This window comes from Panthera tigris, chromosome A2 (assembly GCF_018350195.1).
Source record: "Panthera tigris isolate Pti1 chromosome A2, P.tigris_Pti1_mat1.1, whole genome shotgun sequence".
Classification (NCBI taxonomy): domain Eukaryota; kingdom Metazoa; phylum Chordata; class Mammalia; order Carnivora; family Felidae; genus Panthera; species Panthera tigris.
Genome location: NC_056661.1, coordinates 124,503,176 through 124,522,208, shown reverse-complemented (window position 1 = coordinate 124,522,208; position 19,033 = coordinate 124,503,176). Strand labels below are relative to the sequence as shown.

Genomic DNA, 19,033 nt, shown 5'->3' with positions numbered 1-19,033 from the left:
TTGGGCTCTGATAAAACCCTAGCAGGTTAGGCTCTAGTAAAATAATTTCTCCTGAGACAGGCTTTGTTAAGAAAAACACAGTGCTCTGGTCCTTTTTCCACTTCCCCTGCCAGAAGTGGGAGGGTATTTTTCTCTGATAGTCACTGTAAGAACCTGTTGAGCTCATAGAAGTAAAACTCATAAATATCTGGCACTTCCCTATTACTGGGTCTCCCTGGAGTTTGTGATTCTCAGACTTGTCTACCCTGTGCCTCCAGCAATTTATCAATTATAGTTTAGTTTTTCCTACTCTCCAACTGGTTCCCATGGAGGTTTTTGCTCATGGGTTTCTGTTCCACTAAGTTGTGATTCTCTCAATTTACCTGTCATTTTCAAATTTGGGGAGCAGGAGTTTGCCTTGTGACCTAACCTCTCTTATGGATCTAAGAATTACTGAACTTTTAGTTTGTTCAACTTTTTACTCGTTAGGATGAAGTTGCAACTTATGAGCTTCTTAGATGCTGGACTTGGAAACTTTGTATTTCATTTTTATTCAATTTAATATATATATTTTTTATTTCCCTTGAGACTTTCTGTTTGATCCATGGATTTTTTAGAAGTGGGTTTTTTAGTTTCCAAGTGTTGGGAGATTTCCTTTTTATCTTCCTGTTACTCATTTGTGGCTTAAATTCGTTGTGTTTAGAAAACACACTTTGTATCATTTTGATTCTTTTAAATTTGTTGAGGTTTGTTTTATGGCCCAGAATATGGTCCTCTTGAGATATATTCTGTGGGCACTTGAAAAAAGTATGTATTACATTATTATTGGGTGAAGTATTTTATAAATGTTGATTAGATGCTGTTGGATGATGGTGGTGGTGATATTTTCTCAGTACTTGCTGATTTTCTGTCTAGCATCTATCCATTGTTGAGAGAGGAATGCTGAAGTCTTCAACTATAATTGTGGATTCATCTATTTCTCCTTTTAGGTCTATCAGTTCTTCATATATTTTACAGCAGTGTGTGAAGTGCACAGGCATTTAGGATTGCTGTCTTCTTGTTGGATTTTTATTATTATATAATAATCCTACCCCCTTCACTTATAAATTGTTTGCTCTGAAGCCTACTTTTCCTGATACTAACATAGTTACTTTTTTCTTTTGATTAATGTGTATATGGTATCTTTTTTCATCCTTCTACTTTCAGTCTGCCTTTCTCATTATATTTGAAGTGAGTTTCTTGTAGATAGTTGAGTTATGTTTTTTAATTGTCAATCTCACGTTTTTTAATTTTGTATTTTACCACTTACATTTAATGTAATTATTAATTTGTTTCAGCTTGAGTCTGTTATTTTTTGTTTTCTGTTTGTCCTTGGGTTTTCATTTCTCTGTTTTCTTTTTTTTTTTTTTTTGTCTTCCTATGGGTTATTTGAAGATTTAAAAATTATATTTTGATTTGTCTATACTTCTTGAATATATCTCCTTATGTAGCTTTTTTAGTGGTTGTTGTAGATATTACATATATGTAACTTATTACAGTCTATTGCTGTTATCATTTTACTAGTTCAAATAGTGCATAAAACTTACCCCCTTTTACATCTCTTTACCCTTCTCCCTTTATAACATCATCATCTTAAATAATTCCTCTACATCCATTTAAAACTACATCAGACAGACAGTACTATGATATTTGTTTTACCCTTCAAACTTTTTTTTTTTTTTTAATTTGATAAGGGAAATCTGTTTTACTTTAGTCATTAAAAAAAATTCCCTCCTTGGACAGCTGAGTGGCTTAGTCAGTTAAGCATCTGACTTTGGTTCAGGTCATGACCTCACAGTTCATGGGTTCAAGCCCTGCATTGGGCTCTGTGCTGACAACTCAGAGCCTGGAGCCTGCTTCAGATTCTGTTTTTTCCTCTCTCTTCCCCTCCCCTGTGCTCCTTTTCTCTGTCTGTCTGTCTGTCTCTCTCTCTCAAAAATAAATAAACATTAACAAATTAAAAAAAAAATTCCTTCCTTCTTGATGTTCTAAGATGCCTTCTTTTAGGGTAAGTCTGCTAGCAACATATTTTCCTAGTTTGTTGTTTTTTTTTTTTTTTTGTTCCATCCCTCATGTCCAACTCCCTTTAATTCTTAAAGGCTGTATTTTGCTGGTTATAGGATTCTAGGTTGACAGTTTTTTCTTTCAGCATTTGGTAAAGGTGCCACTTCATTCTGGCCCTTCATGGTTTCTGATGAGAAATCTGTCATCAGTTGAATTTTTTTTTTTCCTTTAGGTAAGATTTTGTTTTCTTACTCGTTGCTTTCAATATTTTTCTTTTTCAGTTTTCACAAGTGTTCAAAAGTGTGATGTGTCTTGGTGAGGATTTCTTTGGTTTTATACTATTTTTTGTTTGCTCAGCTTTGGTTTCCTCGTTTCTCTTTTCAAAACTTCAGTGATAAAAAATGTTAGATTTTTTTGTAATAGTCCAAGAGATCCATAGATAACCTTATTTTTTTCAGTCTGGTTTTTTTTTTTTCTGTTATTCAGAGCAATTTCTATTGTTATATCTGCTAGTTCACTGATTATTCTCATCTATCCCCCTCATTCTCCTGTTAAGTTCATCCATTGAGTTTTAATTTTGGTTATTGTATTTTTCAGTTCTAAAATTTTTTGTTTGTTTCTTTCATATCTTCTATTTTTTTGCTAAAACTTTCAATTTCTTGACTAAGACTTTTCTGTGTTTTTATTTGTTTCAAGTACATTCATAATTGACTCATTGGAGTCATCTTGTTACTGCCAGATGGGTATGGAAGTCCATATTCTTCCCCTGGCCTCTGTTAACCCCAAGGTGGGGGTACTCTTCATTGCCATTGAAGGGATCAGAATCTGACTAACTCTGTGATCTCTATAGACACCATAATGTGGATGGCTTTGTTACCCCTGGGTGGTAATGAAAGCCCTGACTCTTCACTAGGCCTCCTCTGACATTACCCCACTGAGAAAGGAAAGGGTTAAGTTATTTCTGGTTAGGGTAGAAGTCCAGGCTCCCTACATGGTCTATACTGACACCATGAAGATAGAGAGCTTCCTAGTTGGTTTTCTCCTACAACATCCCAGTGGGTAAGTTGGGGTGACTTGTTAAACCCTAAAGAAGGTTGAAGTCTCTTCTCAATTTGACCTTTGTTGGTAGGAGTGGGACCACATGTTTTTATTGTTGTTTTCTGTGGTTTTTGGTTGAGAGATATTATTGTCTATAAAATTTTTATGTATTCCTGGGCCTCTGCTTTCCTGGTCCTTTAGCTAGAGAGAGAAGGCTTTTGTTGGTCTTTTTTTTTTTTTTTTTTTTTTTTTTTTAAATCAAATTTATTACCACGTGTATTCAAGTACTATGACCAAGGGTATGAGAATAGATTGTGTTTGCAACTTGTTTACAAAAGCCATTCAAGGAGTTAGGTTCACACATTTTCATTTTGACTCGAGAATATAGCTTTGCATATTACCTAGAAAGACGCCATGCATAAGCAAAGGTCATGATTTTTAAAAAGTGCTACATCTCCTTTCTCCTCATTTATTTTTTATTTTTATTTTTTCAATATATGAAGTTTATTGTCAAATTGGTTTCCATACAACACCCAGTGCTCATCCCAAAAGGTGCCCTCCTCAATACCCATCACCCACCCTCCCCTCCCTCCCACCCCCCATCAACCCTCAGTTTGTTCTCAGTTTTTAACAGTCTCTTATGCTTTTGCTCTCTCCCACTCTAACCTCCTTTTTTTTTTTTTCCTTCCCCTCCCCCATGGGTTTCTGTTAAGTTTCTCAGGATCCACATAAGAGTGAAACCGTATGGTATCTGTCTTTCTCTGTATGGCTTATTTCACTTAGCATAACACTCTCCATTTCCATCCATGTTGCTACAAAGGGCCATATTTCATTCTTTCTCATTGCCACGTAGTACTCCATTGTGTATATAAACCACAATTTCTTTATCCATTCATCAGTTGATGGACATTTAGGCTCTTTCCATAATTTGGCTATTGTTGAGAGTGCTGCTATAAACATTGGGGCACTATGTATCAGTATTCCTGTATCCCTTGGGTAAATTCCCAGCAGTGCTATTGCTGGGTCATAGGGTAGGTCTATTTTTAATTTTCTGAGGAACCTCCACACTGCTTTCCAGAGCAGCTGCACCAATTTGCATTCCCACCAACAGTGCAAGAGGGTTCCCGTTTCTCCACATCCTCTCCAGCATCTATAGTCTCCTGATTTGTTCATTTTGGCCACTCTGACTGGTATGAGGTGATATCTGAGTGTGGTTTTGATTTGTATTTCCTGTTGGTCTTTTTTGTGTCTGCGCCCATTGGTGTTTCTGTTGCCAGGATCTTTAACACCAATTCTGAGAAAATGAGGCAAAAAGAAAGTCCCAGAAACTCATCACCATTTTGTGCCTTAGGTCGGTCCTAAGATCCCTGGCTAGCTTGCCTTTTCTCTACCTTTCAAAGTTTTCTTACATTTGATTTATATAATTCCCAAGAGCTTTAGTCTCACTTAGAGAAATAGGAGAAAGTACATCTACTCCATCTTTCCCAAAACAGAAATTCATAGTATTTAAACATTTATATGTTGTTTTTTCATTTTGGTTCTGTTCAAGTTATTTTTTAATTTCCAATATGGTTTTTCCTTTGACCCATCGTATATTTGGTATTGTGTTGTTTAATTTTGGTTTCTAGCTTTATTTTTCTTTCCTTTTCTTTTCTCTTCTTTCTTCCCTTCTTTCTTTCTTCTTTTCTTTTTTTATTTCTGTAAGTACTTCTCAATGTCATTTGCAATAGTAACAATTGTATAGTATGGACCTGCCTGAGATCTAAGATGAAAGAAGCAGTTTTCTGTACCAGCTTTGACTATTTCCCAGCTAACCCTTCAGAGACACTCTTCTGTTCTTACTTCTGTGATTACCTGTGTAACTATAGCATGAATGCAAAAATCAAAACACAACCTATTTCTTGAATCTTCCACTTTAGTTGATGTTGACTTACTCTGTGTGTAGGATGAGGATTTAGTTTACTACACTAGCTCCCTTTCTCCCAGCCTTTGATACTTATTTTCACTTTTTTGGTTATTTTTAGAACTTTATATAGTAAAATCTCTGTTTCTTGTTTCCTTAATTTCCAACAGTATGGTCTCTTAGCTAATTTTTTCTTTTCACTTGTTCAGAGATACTTATTGAATAATTAGCAGTTTTCAGTTTCCTTGATGTTATGAAAGAGTAATCATGATAATGTAAACTTGATAGCATTATAAGGGACGAGGCAACAAGGAGTCATTCAATCTCATTTCCCGTTGCGTAGATACAATGTGGAGATCTGGATTTGCATGCAACCTTCTCTAGTTCTGCAGTGTTGAAGTGGACTTCCATACTTTTTGCGTTCATTAGGGGATTAATTTCTCACCTACAGCGGAAAGTGTTAAGTGTGGAACAATATGTTTTAAAAAGGCAAAGCATTTAATGCTTAACTGTATGCCAGTATGTAATTTCTCATCTCCCATCACTCTTACAAGATGGTTATCACTAATGTCCTTTTAGAGATGAGGTGTGTGAGGTTCAGAGGTTGAAGGATTGGTTACTTCAGACTATCAAAACCATAACTTACAGAGTCAGAATTTGAGTTTAATTCTGACTTCAAAGCAATGCTTCCCTATTATATCAAGCTACCTTCCAGAAAGGAGTATAATTCTAGATTTAGCACATGCTTTTAATGTAATAAAGTTTTTGTACATGGGTGATAAATACACAAGAATATATAACTTTTTGCATAAGGCCAGTTTTATACAAGTAAGTGATAAAACAGTAAATCTATACTTTTCGTATATGGAAAGATGTTTATTATGTTTGGTGATGCATATTACATTAGCATCTTAGATAATATATAATCCTGAATCACTTTAGCTCTGTGTGTGTTTTTGTATACCAAGGGGGAAACTGGAGGTATGATCACCAAAATACTAAAAATAGATCTAGGTGGTTTTCACTTTCACTTTAAACTCTTTATTTATTTATTTTTTTATTTCTTTTCCCAATGATTTTGTATTATTCCCAAATCTATAAAATTATTTTTTTAAAATCTCCCAACCATGAGCATTTTGTTGTAATTTTCTGTTGTTGTCCTTTTCCCTTGTCTTTAAACTTCACCAAAGTGGATTGCAGATTGGGAAGAATTAGTTAATTAAATCTGCTTGGTTTAAGTTTTGTTTTGTTTTTTTAATTTTTTTTATTTTTGAGAGAGAGACAGAGACAGAGACAGAGTGTGAGCAGGGGAGGGGCAAAGAAAGAGGGAGACACAGAATCTGAAGCAGGCTTCAGGCTCTGAACTGTCAGCACAGAGCCTGATGTGGGGCTTGAACCCACGAACTGTGAGATCATGACCTAAGCCAAAGTTGGACACTTAACCAACTGAGCCACCTGCTTGGTTAAAGTTTTAATGGGCGCAGGAGCTATTATCCCATATGCAGTTGGTTTTATATTTTGTAGACTATAAAGAAAATAAATTCAGTAAATGAAATGTTATGAAATATTCCCGTAAATCATTGTATTTTGCTATTAATAACCACCATATTTTAATTATGTACTATTATACTTGATTTTACAGCTACTGTTATTTATGTTGTAGAACTGATTACAAGAACATATTACAGAGATATTGATCATAACATACATTTTTGTAGATGTGCATTAATCAGTAATATACAACTTTAGTTTATTGTGTATATATATATATATATATAATTTTAAAAGGACTGTTTTCCAAGTGAAATGATTTAAATAAATTTGTCAAAAGTTTATAATGTCAAAGGAAGCCATCATAAAGTAGTATTTTGGAAAAAGTTTTCTTATGAAGATATTTTTCTCCATCATCTCTTTTTGTTTTTGTCTTTGTAGGTGATTATAGCCTTCTGGTATCGTATATTTGTGGGAATAATGAGTTTATTTGGGCTAGAAGCTAAGACCTGCTGGAATGTCACCAGAGTAGCACCTTTAAATGAAGTTCAAAGTTGTGAAGGCAGGTTTTCTTTCTAAATGCTGCCATGTTGTCATTAATATTTACAAAAATGTTTTATAGAGTGGTGACTCATTTTAAGAATTATAAATTACTGTGATTTGTTTTCTTTAAAACACTGTAGAGCTGATTAAAAGAGTATAAATAGAATAAAAAGATTTAAAAAAAGTTTTGGGGTAGTTTAAATGTATAAAATTGGGGGATGTAGAGTAAACAGTCAAATATCTACCTGTAATTGTTCATGTAAAAATTTGGTTATGCATACATACATAAAAATCAAATGTGCAATTAATAGATTGCTTTAGAAATACTGTTTCTTATATTCTCACAGTTCATGAATAGTTCTACTTGAGCTCTCCGTATACATCTTCATTGGCACCTTTGTCAAAGAACCCCGTTTGGAATCCTCAGTTTCCTAGGATCTATAATTGTCACTTCTATTTGAGATATTTGTCATTTAGCACTTTTAAAGTCTAAGAACTTTATTCAAAGTCACATTTATCTACTTGCATAATATTTGCATTTCTTATTTCTTCATATTCTCTACATGACTACTTAACTGTATTTTATAAATATATTTTTTAGATTTGTTTATACAACATTTATTTCTTAGAATGTCCGCTAAATCTGTGTTTCTGTATTTTCCTTACATTTTTCTAATTTTCTCAGCTGATCTTTGTAGCATCTAAAATAGCATTGATAGGGGATAGTTGAGGGGCGATTAGACTTTTTTTGTACAAAGTAATCAAGAAAATGTTTCATAAAATGAGAAACTTTGTAATGACTCAGCTTAGAAGTTAACATTTTTTTCTGAAGGATGGGGAAAAATTGCCATATATGTGTGTGTGTATATATGACACATATATATATGTACACACACACATATATGATGTTTATTAAGTTGCCACTAAGTGATAGGTTATTGTTTGCACTTAGAACCCAGATGAGCCAGGTAGGCATAGACCTTACCCTCATAGAGTTTACACGTAAGAGGGGTGTTAGTGGTTACGACTGCGATGGATATTGTAAATAAGAAAATAAGGTTGCTGAGTTTAGGAGTAAAAGAGAAGTGTTTCAAGATTAGGAACCAGAATATTCAGAAGTCCTGACGCAAGAGAGAACTGAAAGAAGGCTAGACTTTTGGGAGCAGAGAGAGAAAGAAGAAAAAATGGTGTGAAGTGATGCTAGCAGTGTAAGGAAGGGTCAGAAACAAAAGGCCACATGCTGGTTAAGGATTTTGTATTTTGTACTTTATTCATTGAAGAATGTTAGCAGATTAACATTTTAAAAACATTATTTTGACAGTTGTATGGAAAATATATTAGTAAAGGACAAAAGTGGGTTTAGTGAGACCAGGAGGAGACTATTAAGCTATTAGCAAGTGATTGCGGTTGTTGTGTGTGTGTTGGGGGGGGGGGAGATAACTGGGAAATGCAGAGATTTGTGGGATATTGGAAGTAGAATTGACAAGATTGGGTAACCGATTGATGGGGGAGGGGAAAGTGAGTGAAGTCCTGTTAACATTGGTTTCTGGCTTAAGTGATAGTTTCTTTGAATGGAAAAAAACTTTTTAAAAGTAGCAGGTTTGGGGTGCCCGGGTGGCTCAGTCAGGTAAGCTTCTGACTTCAGCTTAGGTCATGATCTCATAGTTTGTGAGTTCAAGCCCTACATCAGGCTTTGTGCTGACAGCTCAGAGCCTGGAGCCTGCCTCAGATTCTGTATCTCCCTCTTTCTGACCCTCCCCCACTCATGCTCTCTCTTTCTCTCTCTCAAAAATAAATAAACATTGAAAAGATGTTTTAAGGAGCAGGTTTGAATTGCTACATTAGTTTGAGATACCTAGGAGACCTGAAAGTGGGGAGGTCAAGTGGCTACCTGCCTGGATACATATAGGAAGAAGAAAGTCGCAAAGGATAAAAATAATGCAGTAGGTTTTCTCCTGTAATACATCAAGTGACTTTACAGAGAATTCTAGATACTGAACAATAGCAACATCACCTAAACAAAATAATACACCACCAACTAATCATTGCAGTATAATAATACTTCATTATGGCAAAGTATAAATGTAACTACAATAAAGTGTAAAATACAAATGTAATAATACCTGATATAAGGGGAAGGTACTTATGTAACTATTAAGTAGAGCAGCAATCTGAAAAGCAAATGTTTTCAGCAAGTTCTGAACCCTTGAATCCAAGGCACTGAGACATTTATGCCCAATTGCCTTATAGTCATTTATTCATGAAGTACTAATAATCTGTGTCTTTTTTAAAGGATTGGGAGACGCTGCTTGCTTTTATGTTGCTGTGATTTTTATTTTAAATGGAGTAATGATGGGATTGTTCTTCATATATGGTGCATACCTGAGGTAAGATTACTGTGTTAGATCTTTCAGTGGACCTATAAAGACTGGCTGACATTTTCTGATTAAATGAAAAGGAAAATTATGAGATTAATTGATTAATAGTATGAAATTTTATACATTTATTTTATTTTTTTCAGAAACTTAGTTAATATCACGCAACCAGAAACTAAAGCTGTCACTTAAAGGCCTCTCTTTTAATCCTTCTGGGTTTTGTTTTTGTTTTTTTGTTTGTTTGTTTGTTTGTTTGTTTTTTTAAGACTAAGATTCCTTAACAAAGCCTTTAGTGAGAATACCACCAGACCATATGTAAAATTATTATAACACTAGAGGAATCTTTGGTTGGCATTAGTGACTGATTATTTCTAATTTTAATGTCTGTACATGTGAAATTAAGAAAGTATAAAAGAAAACATATATCACTATGGCAGACAGTTATATTTGATAGCCTCTGTTTCTTGTTAATGGTACCACAATTTGGTTTAGGGTAGCAGTGTGTCCAGTCTCAGGTGATAGGTTGAAGTTAATTATGATAATCATGTAATCTGCTTCCCACTCTCCATTGCTTCTTGGGATGGCCATATGAGTTAGTTTTTTCATCGAAAAATACGATGAAATCAGTCTTGTTTATACTTAGGAAAGCATTTGTATTTCTGACAAAAGGATAGATTTCAGCTCTCTTTTCTCTGTCTTCTGCTTTTAAACTTTAGGGTGATGCTTAGAGTTGCTGCACTCATCTTGTGACCAAGAGGGAAAGGCCACAAATATAGCACCTAAGTCTGCTCTAACATCCTTGTGCTGGTGAACCAATGCCAGCAGACACTTATCTTTCATTTTTTTAATTGAATGATATCAGCCACTTTTGTTAGGTTTTATTTCTTACAGCAAAATATATTCCTAACTGATCAGCAGCTTTCTTTATAATGTTATTCTTGAATTTAAAGTTGAAAATCTAGGGGCACCTGGGTGGCTCAGTCAGTTGGGTGTCTGACTTCAGCTCAGATCATTATCTCACGATTCGTGAGTTCTAGCCCTGTGTCGGGCTCTGTGCTGACAGCTGGGAACCTGGAGCCTGCTTTGGATTCTGTGTCTCCCTCTCTCTCTGCCCCACCCCTGCTAATGTTCTGTCTCTGTCTCTCAAAAATGAATAAACCTTAAAAAAAATAAAGTTAAAAATGCAAAGACCTAAAGAAATGCAAAAGACCTAAAATAGTGGAGACATTCTTGAAGAAGATAGGAGGACTTGCTTTAGTAATCATTTCTGTATTATAAATCTGATGTAAATAAGGTAATGTGATTGTGGTATGGGGGTAGGCAGGTAGATCAGTGGAGTAAAGCAGGTCTCAGAAACACTTGGCCCATTTAAAGACACTTGATGTATGCTAAGAGTGGATATTGTCCATCAGTAGGTAAGGACCAGCTTCTCAACACATGGTCCTGGAATCACTGGAAGATCATAAGGAACAAAGAGAAGTTGAAACTGTACGAAAATTAAATTCTAGTTAGAGTAAAAACTCAAATATGAAAGAAAAAAAATATAAAATGCTTAGAATGAATATCAGTAACTTGGGATAAGAAAAGATTTCTTTAAACAAGGAACAAAAGTTTAGCCATGAAGAAGAAAACTAATAAATTTGATGGGAAGAATTAAATTCCTCAAGGCATTATAGAATGAAAAGATAATCCACAAACTGGGAAAAGACATTACAAAGCATATAATCAACATTGTATCCAGACTTTGCGATCACGTGGCACTCCAGCTGCCAGGAATACAAAACAACCTCTGTCCTTTTAGAATTTATATTCTAGAGAGTAGACAAGACTAAGAAGACAGACAACCCAACAGAAAAGTGCACAGAGTATTTATGATCAGACATATATGAGAAGAATTCCAAATTGCCAATAAACATATGTAAAGTTAACTACCACAATTACTTATCAGAAAAATACAGATTTTATCCACAAGGATATTTCACATCTACTAGATTGGCAAAAGGAACTTTTTTCTGTGGCAAGTGGACATACAAATTAGTACAACTATTTTGGAAAAACAGTGTGCATTAATTTAGTAAAGTTGAAAGTGTAGATACTTTCTAACTCTGCAATTCCAATTTAAAGTATATACACCTTTAAATACAGGGAACAAACTTGGTGTTTGCCACTGAGGAGGGGAATGGGGAATGAGCAAAATAGATAAAGGAGAATGGGAGATACAGGCTTCCAGTTACGGAATGAGTAAGTCACGGGGAGAAAAGGCACAGCATTGGGAATATAGTTAATGGTATTGTAATAGTGTTGTATGGTGACAGATGGTAGCTACATCTGTGAGTATATCATAATGTATAGAGATGTTGAATCATGTTGTATACCTGAAACTAACATAATTGTGTGCCAATTATACATATATATATATATATATATGCCTAAGAAACTTTTACATGTGTACACCAGAAAGTATGTATTGCATGTGACACCAGCAGTGTTGCTTGTAAGAGCTGCAAGCTGAAAACGACTCTATCTATGAACAGAGAAACATACCCATTACAGTTTATTAATAGCGAACTACTACACAACATTGAGAATGAATGAGCTGTAGCTGTACACGTCAACATGGACAATTCTTACAAATAGAATGTTGAATGAATGAAGGCAAGCACAGAATTAAAGAAAGGCTGCATACTTCCATTTGTATACAGTTTAAAAACAGATTAAAGTAAATCATAGTATGTGTATAGATGTGGTTATATTAATACTCACAAAAATCAGGATAGTGGCTTTTGAAGGGGTATCAGGTGGGGACCTAAAGCGTGATCAGTTTTCTATTTCAATGATATATAGTGGTTGAAAGGATGTTCACTTTATAATTGTTCTAGAAACTAGAAAATTTTATGTACGTTTTAATATATGTTTTTTAGGAAAATATAAGCTCATCAATATTTTGATGGAAAAGAATTACTTTTAGATTATGTTGGCAGCTTTAAAATGTTCTATTTTTGAAATTATCCATATTATTCTTTTTTTATATGGAAGATGTTATACAAGACTAAAATTTTTCAAAGTTAATATTTTTCCCTGGGAGAACTACCCAAGAGGTTATAGTCTTCTCTGAATTGTTTACACAGTTCAGGAATATCAAATACATTATTTGGCTCCAGTCTTTAAAAAAAAGGATATATAGATAAAACATATGTTGGCTATAAAAGTGTTTACCCCCAAAATCAAGAGCACACCGTATATACACTGTATGTCAGCTAACTTGACAAATTATAAGTTAGCTGACATACAGTGTATGTATATATATATGTATATATGTATGTATATGTGTATAAATATGTATACATGATTGTATACACATATATACATATATATACATGTATATACACACACACATATATATATATATATATATATGTATGTATATATAGTGTCACCAATATTGTGACGAGAGCAGAAACAATGGCATATGAGAAACAAAGAAATAGGAAGCGGGGGTAAATTTATATTTCTTACCCTGGCTACCCTCGCCGTTGGCAGAAACTTGGAATGTAGCTATTCCATTTCTGTTCTTTTGGTGGTTAATAATAAAACATTAACATGCTTATCTGACTTTATCAAGTCTAAAATTAATTGAGATATTTCCCCTTCTTACAATACAAGGAATTTGAGGACACTTTGCTTCAAAGCAGCCCCTCATATCTTATAATTATTATCGTAGTTTAGTGCTACTATTTCCCCTCCATAGCAGTCACTGTTATCGCGGTTTATGTTGTTGAATCTTGCTCACATTTATATCCACATGGTCCTACTTTCTGTATGCTATAGTCTTCTGCCTCTCACAGGTTCCTCCTCGCAATTTCTTTCTTTTCAAAGGCATTCTTTGAATTTTCTTTCATGAAAATCTGTTGATGGTTTATCACTTCCTATTAGCTTTCCTCTGCTTGTTGTTTTGAGCTCATTTCGTTAGTTCTTCAGTCATTCATGTGATATTGTCTTCCAAGTGTGAAGCCGTGGATACAGTGATGACAATGTACAAAGAAAAGGCAACTTTAAGAAACAGTTCATAATCTTTGATGATTATCAGCCATCTGGGATCTGAGTTTTGCATTTTGCATTGCTGTTTCTTTGGGACTTAACAAAAGAATGTTTGTAGTAGTTTAGATAGTTCAGAGTTACTGCTAAGTGAAACTTTTGGGCTCTTGTCTTCATTTCCCAGTCACTGAAATCCAATTTCAAAAACAAAACCTGGCCTCCATTGAGAAAATTCAAAGAATGCAATATTGGCTTTGAAATGCTGGCCTGTAAAAAAACTTTTATGTTCACATGTATTTTGTTTAGAAAATATTTTAAATACAATAAATTATAAAATTCTGATTTCTTTATATGTATACTTTGTATGCTTGTATATTCAAGATTAAAATATTAACTACATGGGTACTTTTGAAGTTGCTACTATCATTTTATATGGTTCAGTACTGTGGTGTCTTAAATATGACTTTAAATTGTAAGAGATAATTTTGTGAGAAACTATATTTTGCATGAATTATGAACGTATACTCTTTTTTTAACAGTGGGACTCAACTTGGAGGTCTAATTACGGTATTATGCTACTTTTTCAACCATGGAGAGGTTTGTTTTCTAGAAAATAATTTTTAAGAAATAGAAGGGGCTGTATAGGAACAAGGAAATACATTCATCAAAACAATATATAATTGCATGTTACTAGGACTTCGCAATATTTTAAAGAACCTTATGTTGTAAGTTTATATTTTAATCATGTTAATCCACATTTTTACATAATTAGAATTCATGATGTGAAGTATCTTGCTTGGTTTTTAGTATACCTACATTTTGTAGAAAAAGCAAATACTGTACTTGTTGAGTTCAAGCACTTGATAAACATCTCATTTACTCATACCACACTTTTTTGGAAGGTAGCTGTTCTCCTCACGGTAGAAGATGTGAAATTGTAATTTAGGCTGGTTGTTACTTATGCAAGATTTCACATTCAGTACCTGGTGAAGCTGGGTTTCCCATTCTCCATCTGTCTTGCTCTAATACCTTGTTTCTATTATTACATCAGGCTGCCTTTTTCAGTTATACAAAATGCTGAATTCAAAATAGAAATTTACTAACTCAGTCCAATGGGGTATAGTCTACCTACAAAGAGCTCATAGAAACTTATTTAGAGTATGATAGATTCATTCAACAAAATACTGAGTACATGACCCATGCCAGATTCTGTTCGATGCTGAGGATGTGGCAGTGAAAAGTGAGAGAATATGACTGCTAGCTTTTGGAAGCAAAATATGTAATATGTTTTGGCATGGGTTACATAGGGTTGAAGTTTCTGTTACTACTGGGAAAGGTGAACCCTTGGTGAATTTTAGAAAACTAGTTAGACAAGGGAATCATAAAAATTATACATAAATATCTTTAATGTATAAACTTAAACAAATACATTGTCATTCACCAGGTGTTAGTATAAAGGCAAGAACTTTTCTTTGAGTATGCCAAACTTTCTTAAACATACCATAATTAATCTTCCAAAGTTTATAGTTTTGGTTTCTTAGAATAGGAGTAATAAGAGTTTATAAGAGTTATGATTTTCTCTAGAATTTTAGAATTCTTGACATAGAACTTTTATAATATTCTCACTCGTGTCTTAGAAATGATTAGTTTTAAAGCCTGTACAAAATGTTAATACTTTCATTTATGCATCACATTAGTGATTTACAAATACTTCTAGTTGTTTTTAGAAATTTGCAGTTAACTCTTTTAAAGGTATATTTCACCAATTCAGAGACCATCTTAATTATTTGTACTGTGTGTCTGTACTCATTAAACTTGTTATGTGTAAACTCTCTTGGTGCTTGTGCATGCCCTAGGTGACATTTGGTTAAATATTTTTCTGGGCCACAGCCCTGGGATGCCAGGATCATTAGTGCAGAGCTAGAATGTGGGTCTGGTTGTCAGTCCCAGAATCCTCACCACTCCTATGCCTGTCATCTTGTTTGTCCTTCAGGTTTTCTTGTATTTGGCATGATACATCTTTCACTTGCTTCTGGACTTGCTAGTCAATGGCTCTCTACCTAATGCCTGTATGCCCATTAAGCGAGCTCCAAAAACTGAGAAGCTATCCCAGCTATTCAGAAATCAATGAGTCTGGTATTAAAAGTATTAAAACCAGCCTACCCATGATTTTTAGATTAATAATATTTACTGTAATGGAACATAAAGCAAAGTAAGCATTTTATTGATTTCAGGCTACTCGTGTAATGTGGACACCACCTCTCCGGGAAAGTTTCTCATATCCATTTCTTGTACTTCAGATGTGCATTTTAACTTTGATTCTCAGGTAATTTTTGTCTATAAACCTAAATAAATTATGTAAGCTTTCTTAAAATATGCTTCAACTTATTAAGTTATAATTGTCAAATTTAGTTTTCCTTTTATTTATAGTTACTTTAAAATTAAATTGAGTATCTAGTTGAGAAAATAATCTAAAATTACGCAAATAATTGCTTTCCACTTGAGTCTAGACTACAGAGAGATGGTTTCTTTTTATATTTTTGAAGTGATTTTAGTCTGACCAGTCAGGGGGTTCCTGGAATGAAATGTGTTAACTACAACATTTAGGATTATACCCGTGAGTGCATGTATTATATACTCTGTACTTTAGCCAAGAGTCATTTTTGTTTGGTAAATATAACTGAGTACTTAGTGAATATATTTTGTGATAATATAACAAAACAATAGGAACATTTAAAGTTTTGCTTTTGAAAATTTATATAACATAGTGTAAGGATTTATCAAAATCCAGTATACCTTTTATAAAAAAGAACGGCTACAATTTTATGATTTACACAAAATGTTGTACGTTTCTTTTTCATATTCTAAAAGATATTAACACTATGGTAAAAGGTGTTGGTTACTGATATTTCATAATTGCAGACTGGACAGTTTAAAACTTCAGTGTGCAGTAGTTTATAACTGCATTCCAGAATTCTCTTTAAGTCATCATTTTAATTTTTTTCTTTAAATTTTTCTCATTGTTAATTTATTACTTCACCAGCTTGTACACTTTTCCTCCATTGCTTTTTGAAATATAAAAATGGTGGTATATAAAACTGTTGCTGCTACTATAGGCTAAGTATCTTGAGCTATGCAGGGTCAGTTCATGTTCTATTTTCTGACCACATTGCTGGAGTATTAAATTTCTTATGTCATGCACAGTGAAAGGAAAATAAACTTTTATGTTTAAAGTATTTTATTTACTGGTAAATTAGATACAGTATTTAAACTGCTAATTTAGATTGTTTTGTACTAAGCATTTTTATAACAGGTATTATAAGTTCTTTTTAATGAGTTTTTAAATTTAACTATATTTTGTTGCCTTAGATCAAAGGTAAGGAGTCATTAGATTTCATCATTTTGCAGTTAGCTTTTCTGTTTAGTGATAGGCTTAACTTTAATGGTAAAACTTACTGGTATTAATTCTCTCTATTAAGGACCTCGAACAATAGTAGAAGGCATTTTATTGCACTCTGTCTTTCCAATGTTGCTTTTATGCTTCCCTGGCAGTTTGCTCAGTTTATACTTTTTACTCAGGTAAGATGATTTCAAACTAATTTAAGTTGAATGCAAGATGTACTTGGTTGCTTTTATAGAAGTTTTAAAATGTCATGATGTTACTGCTCTAATAGTTTTTTAAAATATGGAATAACTATAGTTCTACCTTCTATTAATGTATTGGTTTAGTTAGGCAGATATTAATGATCAACACGCAAAAGACCTTTTCCTATTTAAGTCACAATTTTTCTTGTTTATTTTTGAGATGATCTCTATAAATTTGCCTGTAGATTTTCCTTTTGTCTTAGGAATCATTTTGGATGCCAAGCTACCCAACATGGTAAGGGCCAATCCTATTCTGCATGGTAGGGGGTATCTGCTTCTAATCTAGTTTACCGTAGGCTTTTTTGTCTGAAGAGCAGAATCGTACTGGACAGCGCTTCTCAGAGCTTCAGTCGTGGTATTATTTGAGTGAATTTGAGGCCATATCCTGCCATTAAGTAACTAACGGCAAGAAACTGAGCTGGAAAAGCAGAGAGTAAAAGGTCAATTTTGATGAAATTTCATGATACCCAAATTTTCCATCAGAGCTCCTTTCTACCTAACTAACTAGCACTGATAATAATAATGTTCTCTATTGCCGATAAGAAATTGTACCAAGAAGACTGGTGCTGCCCATTATCTACAAGGAATGAAATGATAATCTCAGCTTAATTGGTGCTACATGTTTAAAGTATTCTCTGTGCTTTACTTCCTTAGAGTTGGCCCTTCCAGGTTGTAACACAGAGAGTCTGGTTTCCATTATGTGCACGTGCCAGCATAGATTTCTAATGTGCCTCACTTCCTCGCAAGCACATGTATTAATCCACTGGTGCTGTTGAGACTGCTTAAGTAGCTGTTTGGGTAATTTTGATATCGCTTTAATGATTTTTGATCCATTCAAAAGATGTGTTAGGCTTTTCTTTCTTTCTTTTCTTTTTTCTTTCATTATTGAGATGCAACTGATGAGCAATAATTTATAAGTTTAAAGTGTACAGTGTGTTGACACCTACTCACTTTAAGGCCAGTGTCTGCAGAATCATGATGAAACCTTCGTCTGGGGGCAAGAAAAGAAGCCCGTTGTCTACATTTTCACAACAGAATGTCGACTCTGTTGCTTGTATCTAATGAGAGGGCTCTCTTTTCAACCAGAAATTCAAACAGCAACATTTCAGCAACTGAGCAGAATTTTCGCCCCTTCAGTGTTTCTCTTAGCCACAGCTTATTTGTGATACTTAGTAAGTGTGGTCCAGACTTGTATATCCTAATGATACTGGTCTCTGAGAGGAAAGAAAGGGAGACTAACATATGCCAGATTTCAGTTTCACAGTTGATCATTTAATCCTCAAGGAGTCCAGTCAGATGGGTATTATAGATAAAGAGAGGCTCAAAGATTAAATTCAAATCAAGTCTATCCAACTGCAAAGCTCCAGCATTTTCCAGTTTATTTTTGTTGCATGTCCAAGGCCTTTGAACTCTTCTCTGTTGAAGGCTGCACACTTGGCTATATTATCTTACTTCCTTGCTAAAATGCCTTCAGCTTTCATGCAGCAGTAATAAAAGAAATATGCATTTGAAGAACATTTCTGTACCTTTTGTGAAACTATAATTAATTGAGTGTACTCTATTATCTAATTGCTTTTCTATATAAGTACCTATATGACACATTTTTCATAATTAGTGTCAAGATTAATTTTCCTCACATGGTGAATTTATGAACTTCCTTTTAACCACTGTATCGTATTAAATGAGCTGGACTCAAAAGGAGACCGGCAGAAAGCAACTGCATTTTTTCTCCTATTGCCTCTTAAAACCTTCATTCTAGACTTGTTTCTCCCCCATATTTAGATGAAATTTCAGGAGGTTCCATACCTATTCCTTTCCTTTTCATTTTGAAGAAGTTTCATTTCAGTAAAAAAAAAAAAAAAAAATCTTTAAAATCTTGTGTTTTCTGACCACAAAACATGATATATATCCATTTAACTAGTTCTTGTTTAGTTTTCCTTAATAATGTTACATAGATTTTTAGAGACCTTACAGATCTTTC

General features: G+C 33.9%; 1 protein-coding gene across 2 annotated transcripts in view; it reads left to right on the top strand.

The window, feature by feature from the left end:
* The window catches only part of DPY19L2 (dpy-19 like 2), a 91,594-nt gene that overhangs the window by 10,788 nt on the left and 61,773 nt on the right, over positions 1-19,033 (top strand). For both annotated transcript variants that reach the window (XM_007078584.2, XM_042969861.1), the window contains 5 exons: positions 6,896-7,016; positions 9,291-9,384; positions 13,947-14,004; positions 15,642-15,733; positions 16,887-16,986. In XM_007078584.2, the coding sequence (XP_007078646.2) occupies positions 6,896-7,016; positions 9,291-9,384; positions 13,947-14,004; positions 15,642-15,733; positions 16,887-16,986 (465 nt within the window). The remainder of the gene's footprint in view (positions 1-6,895; positions 7,017-9,290; positions 9,385-13,946; positions 14,005-15,641; positions 15,734-16,886; positions 16,987-19,033) is intronic.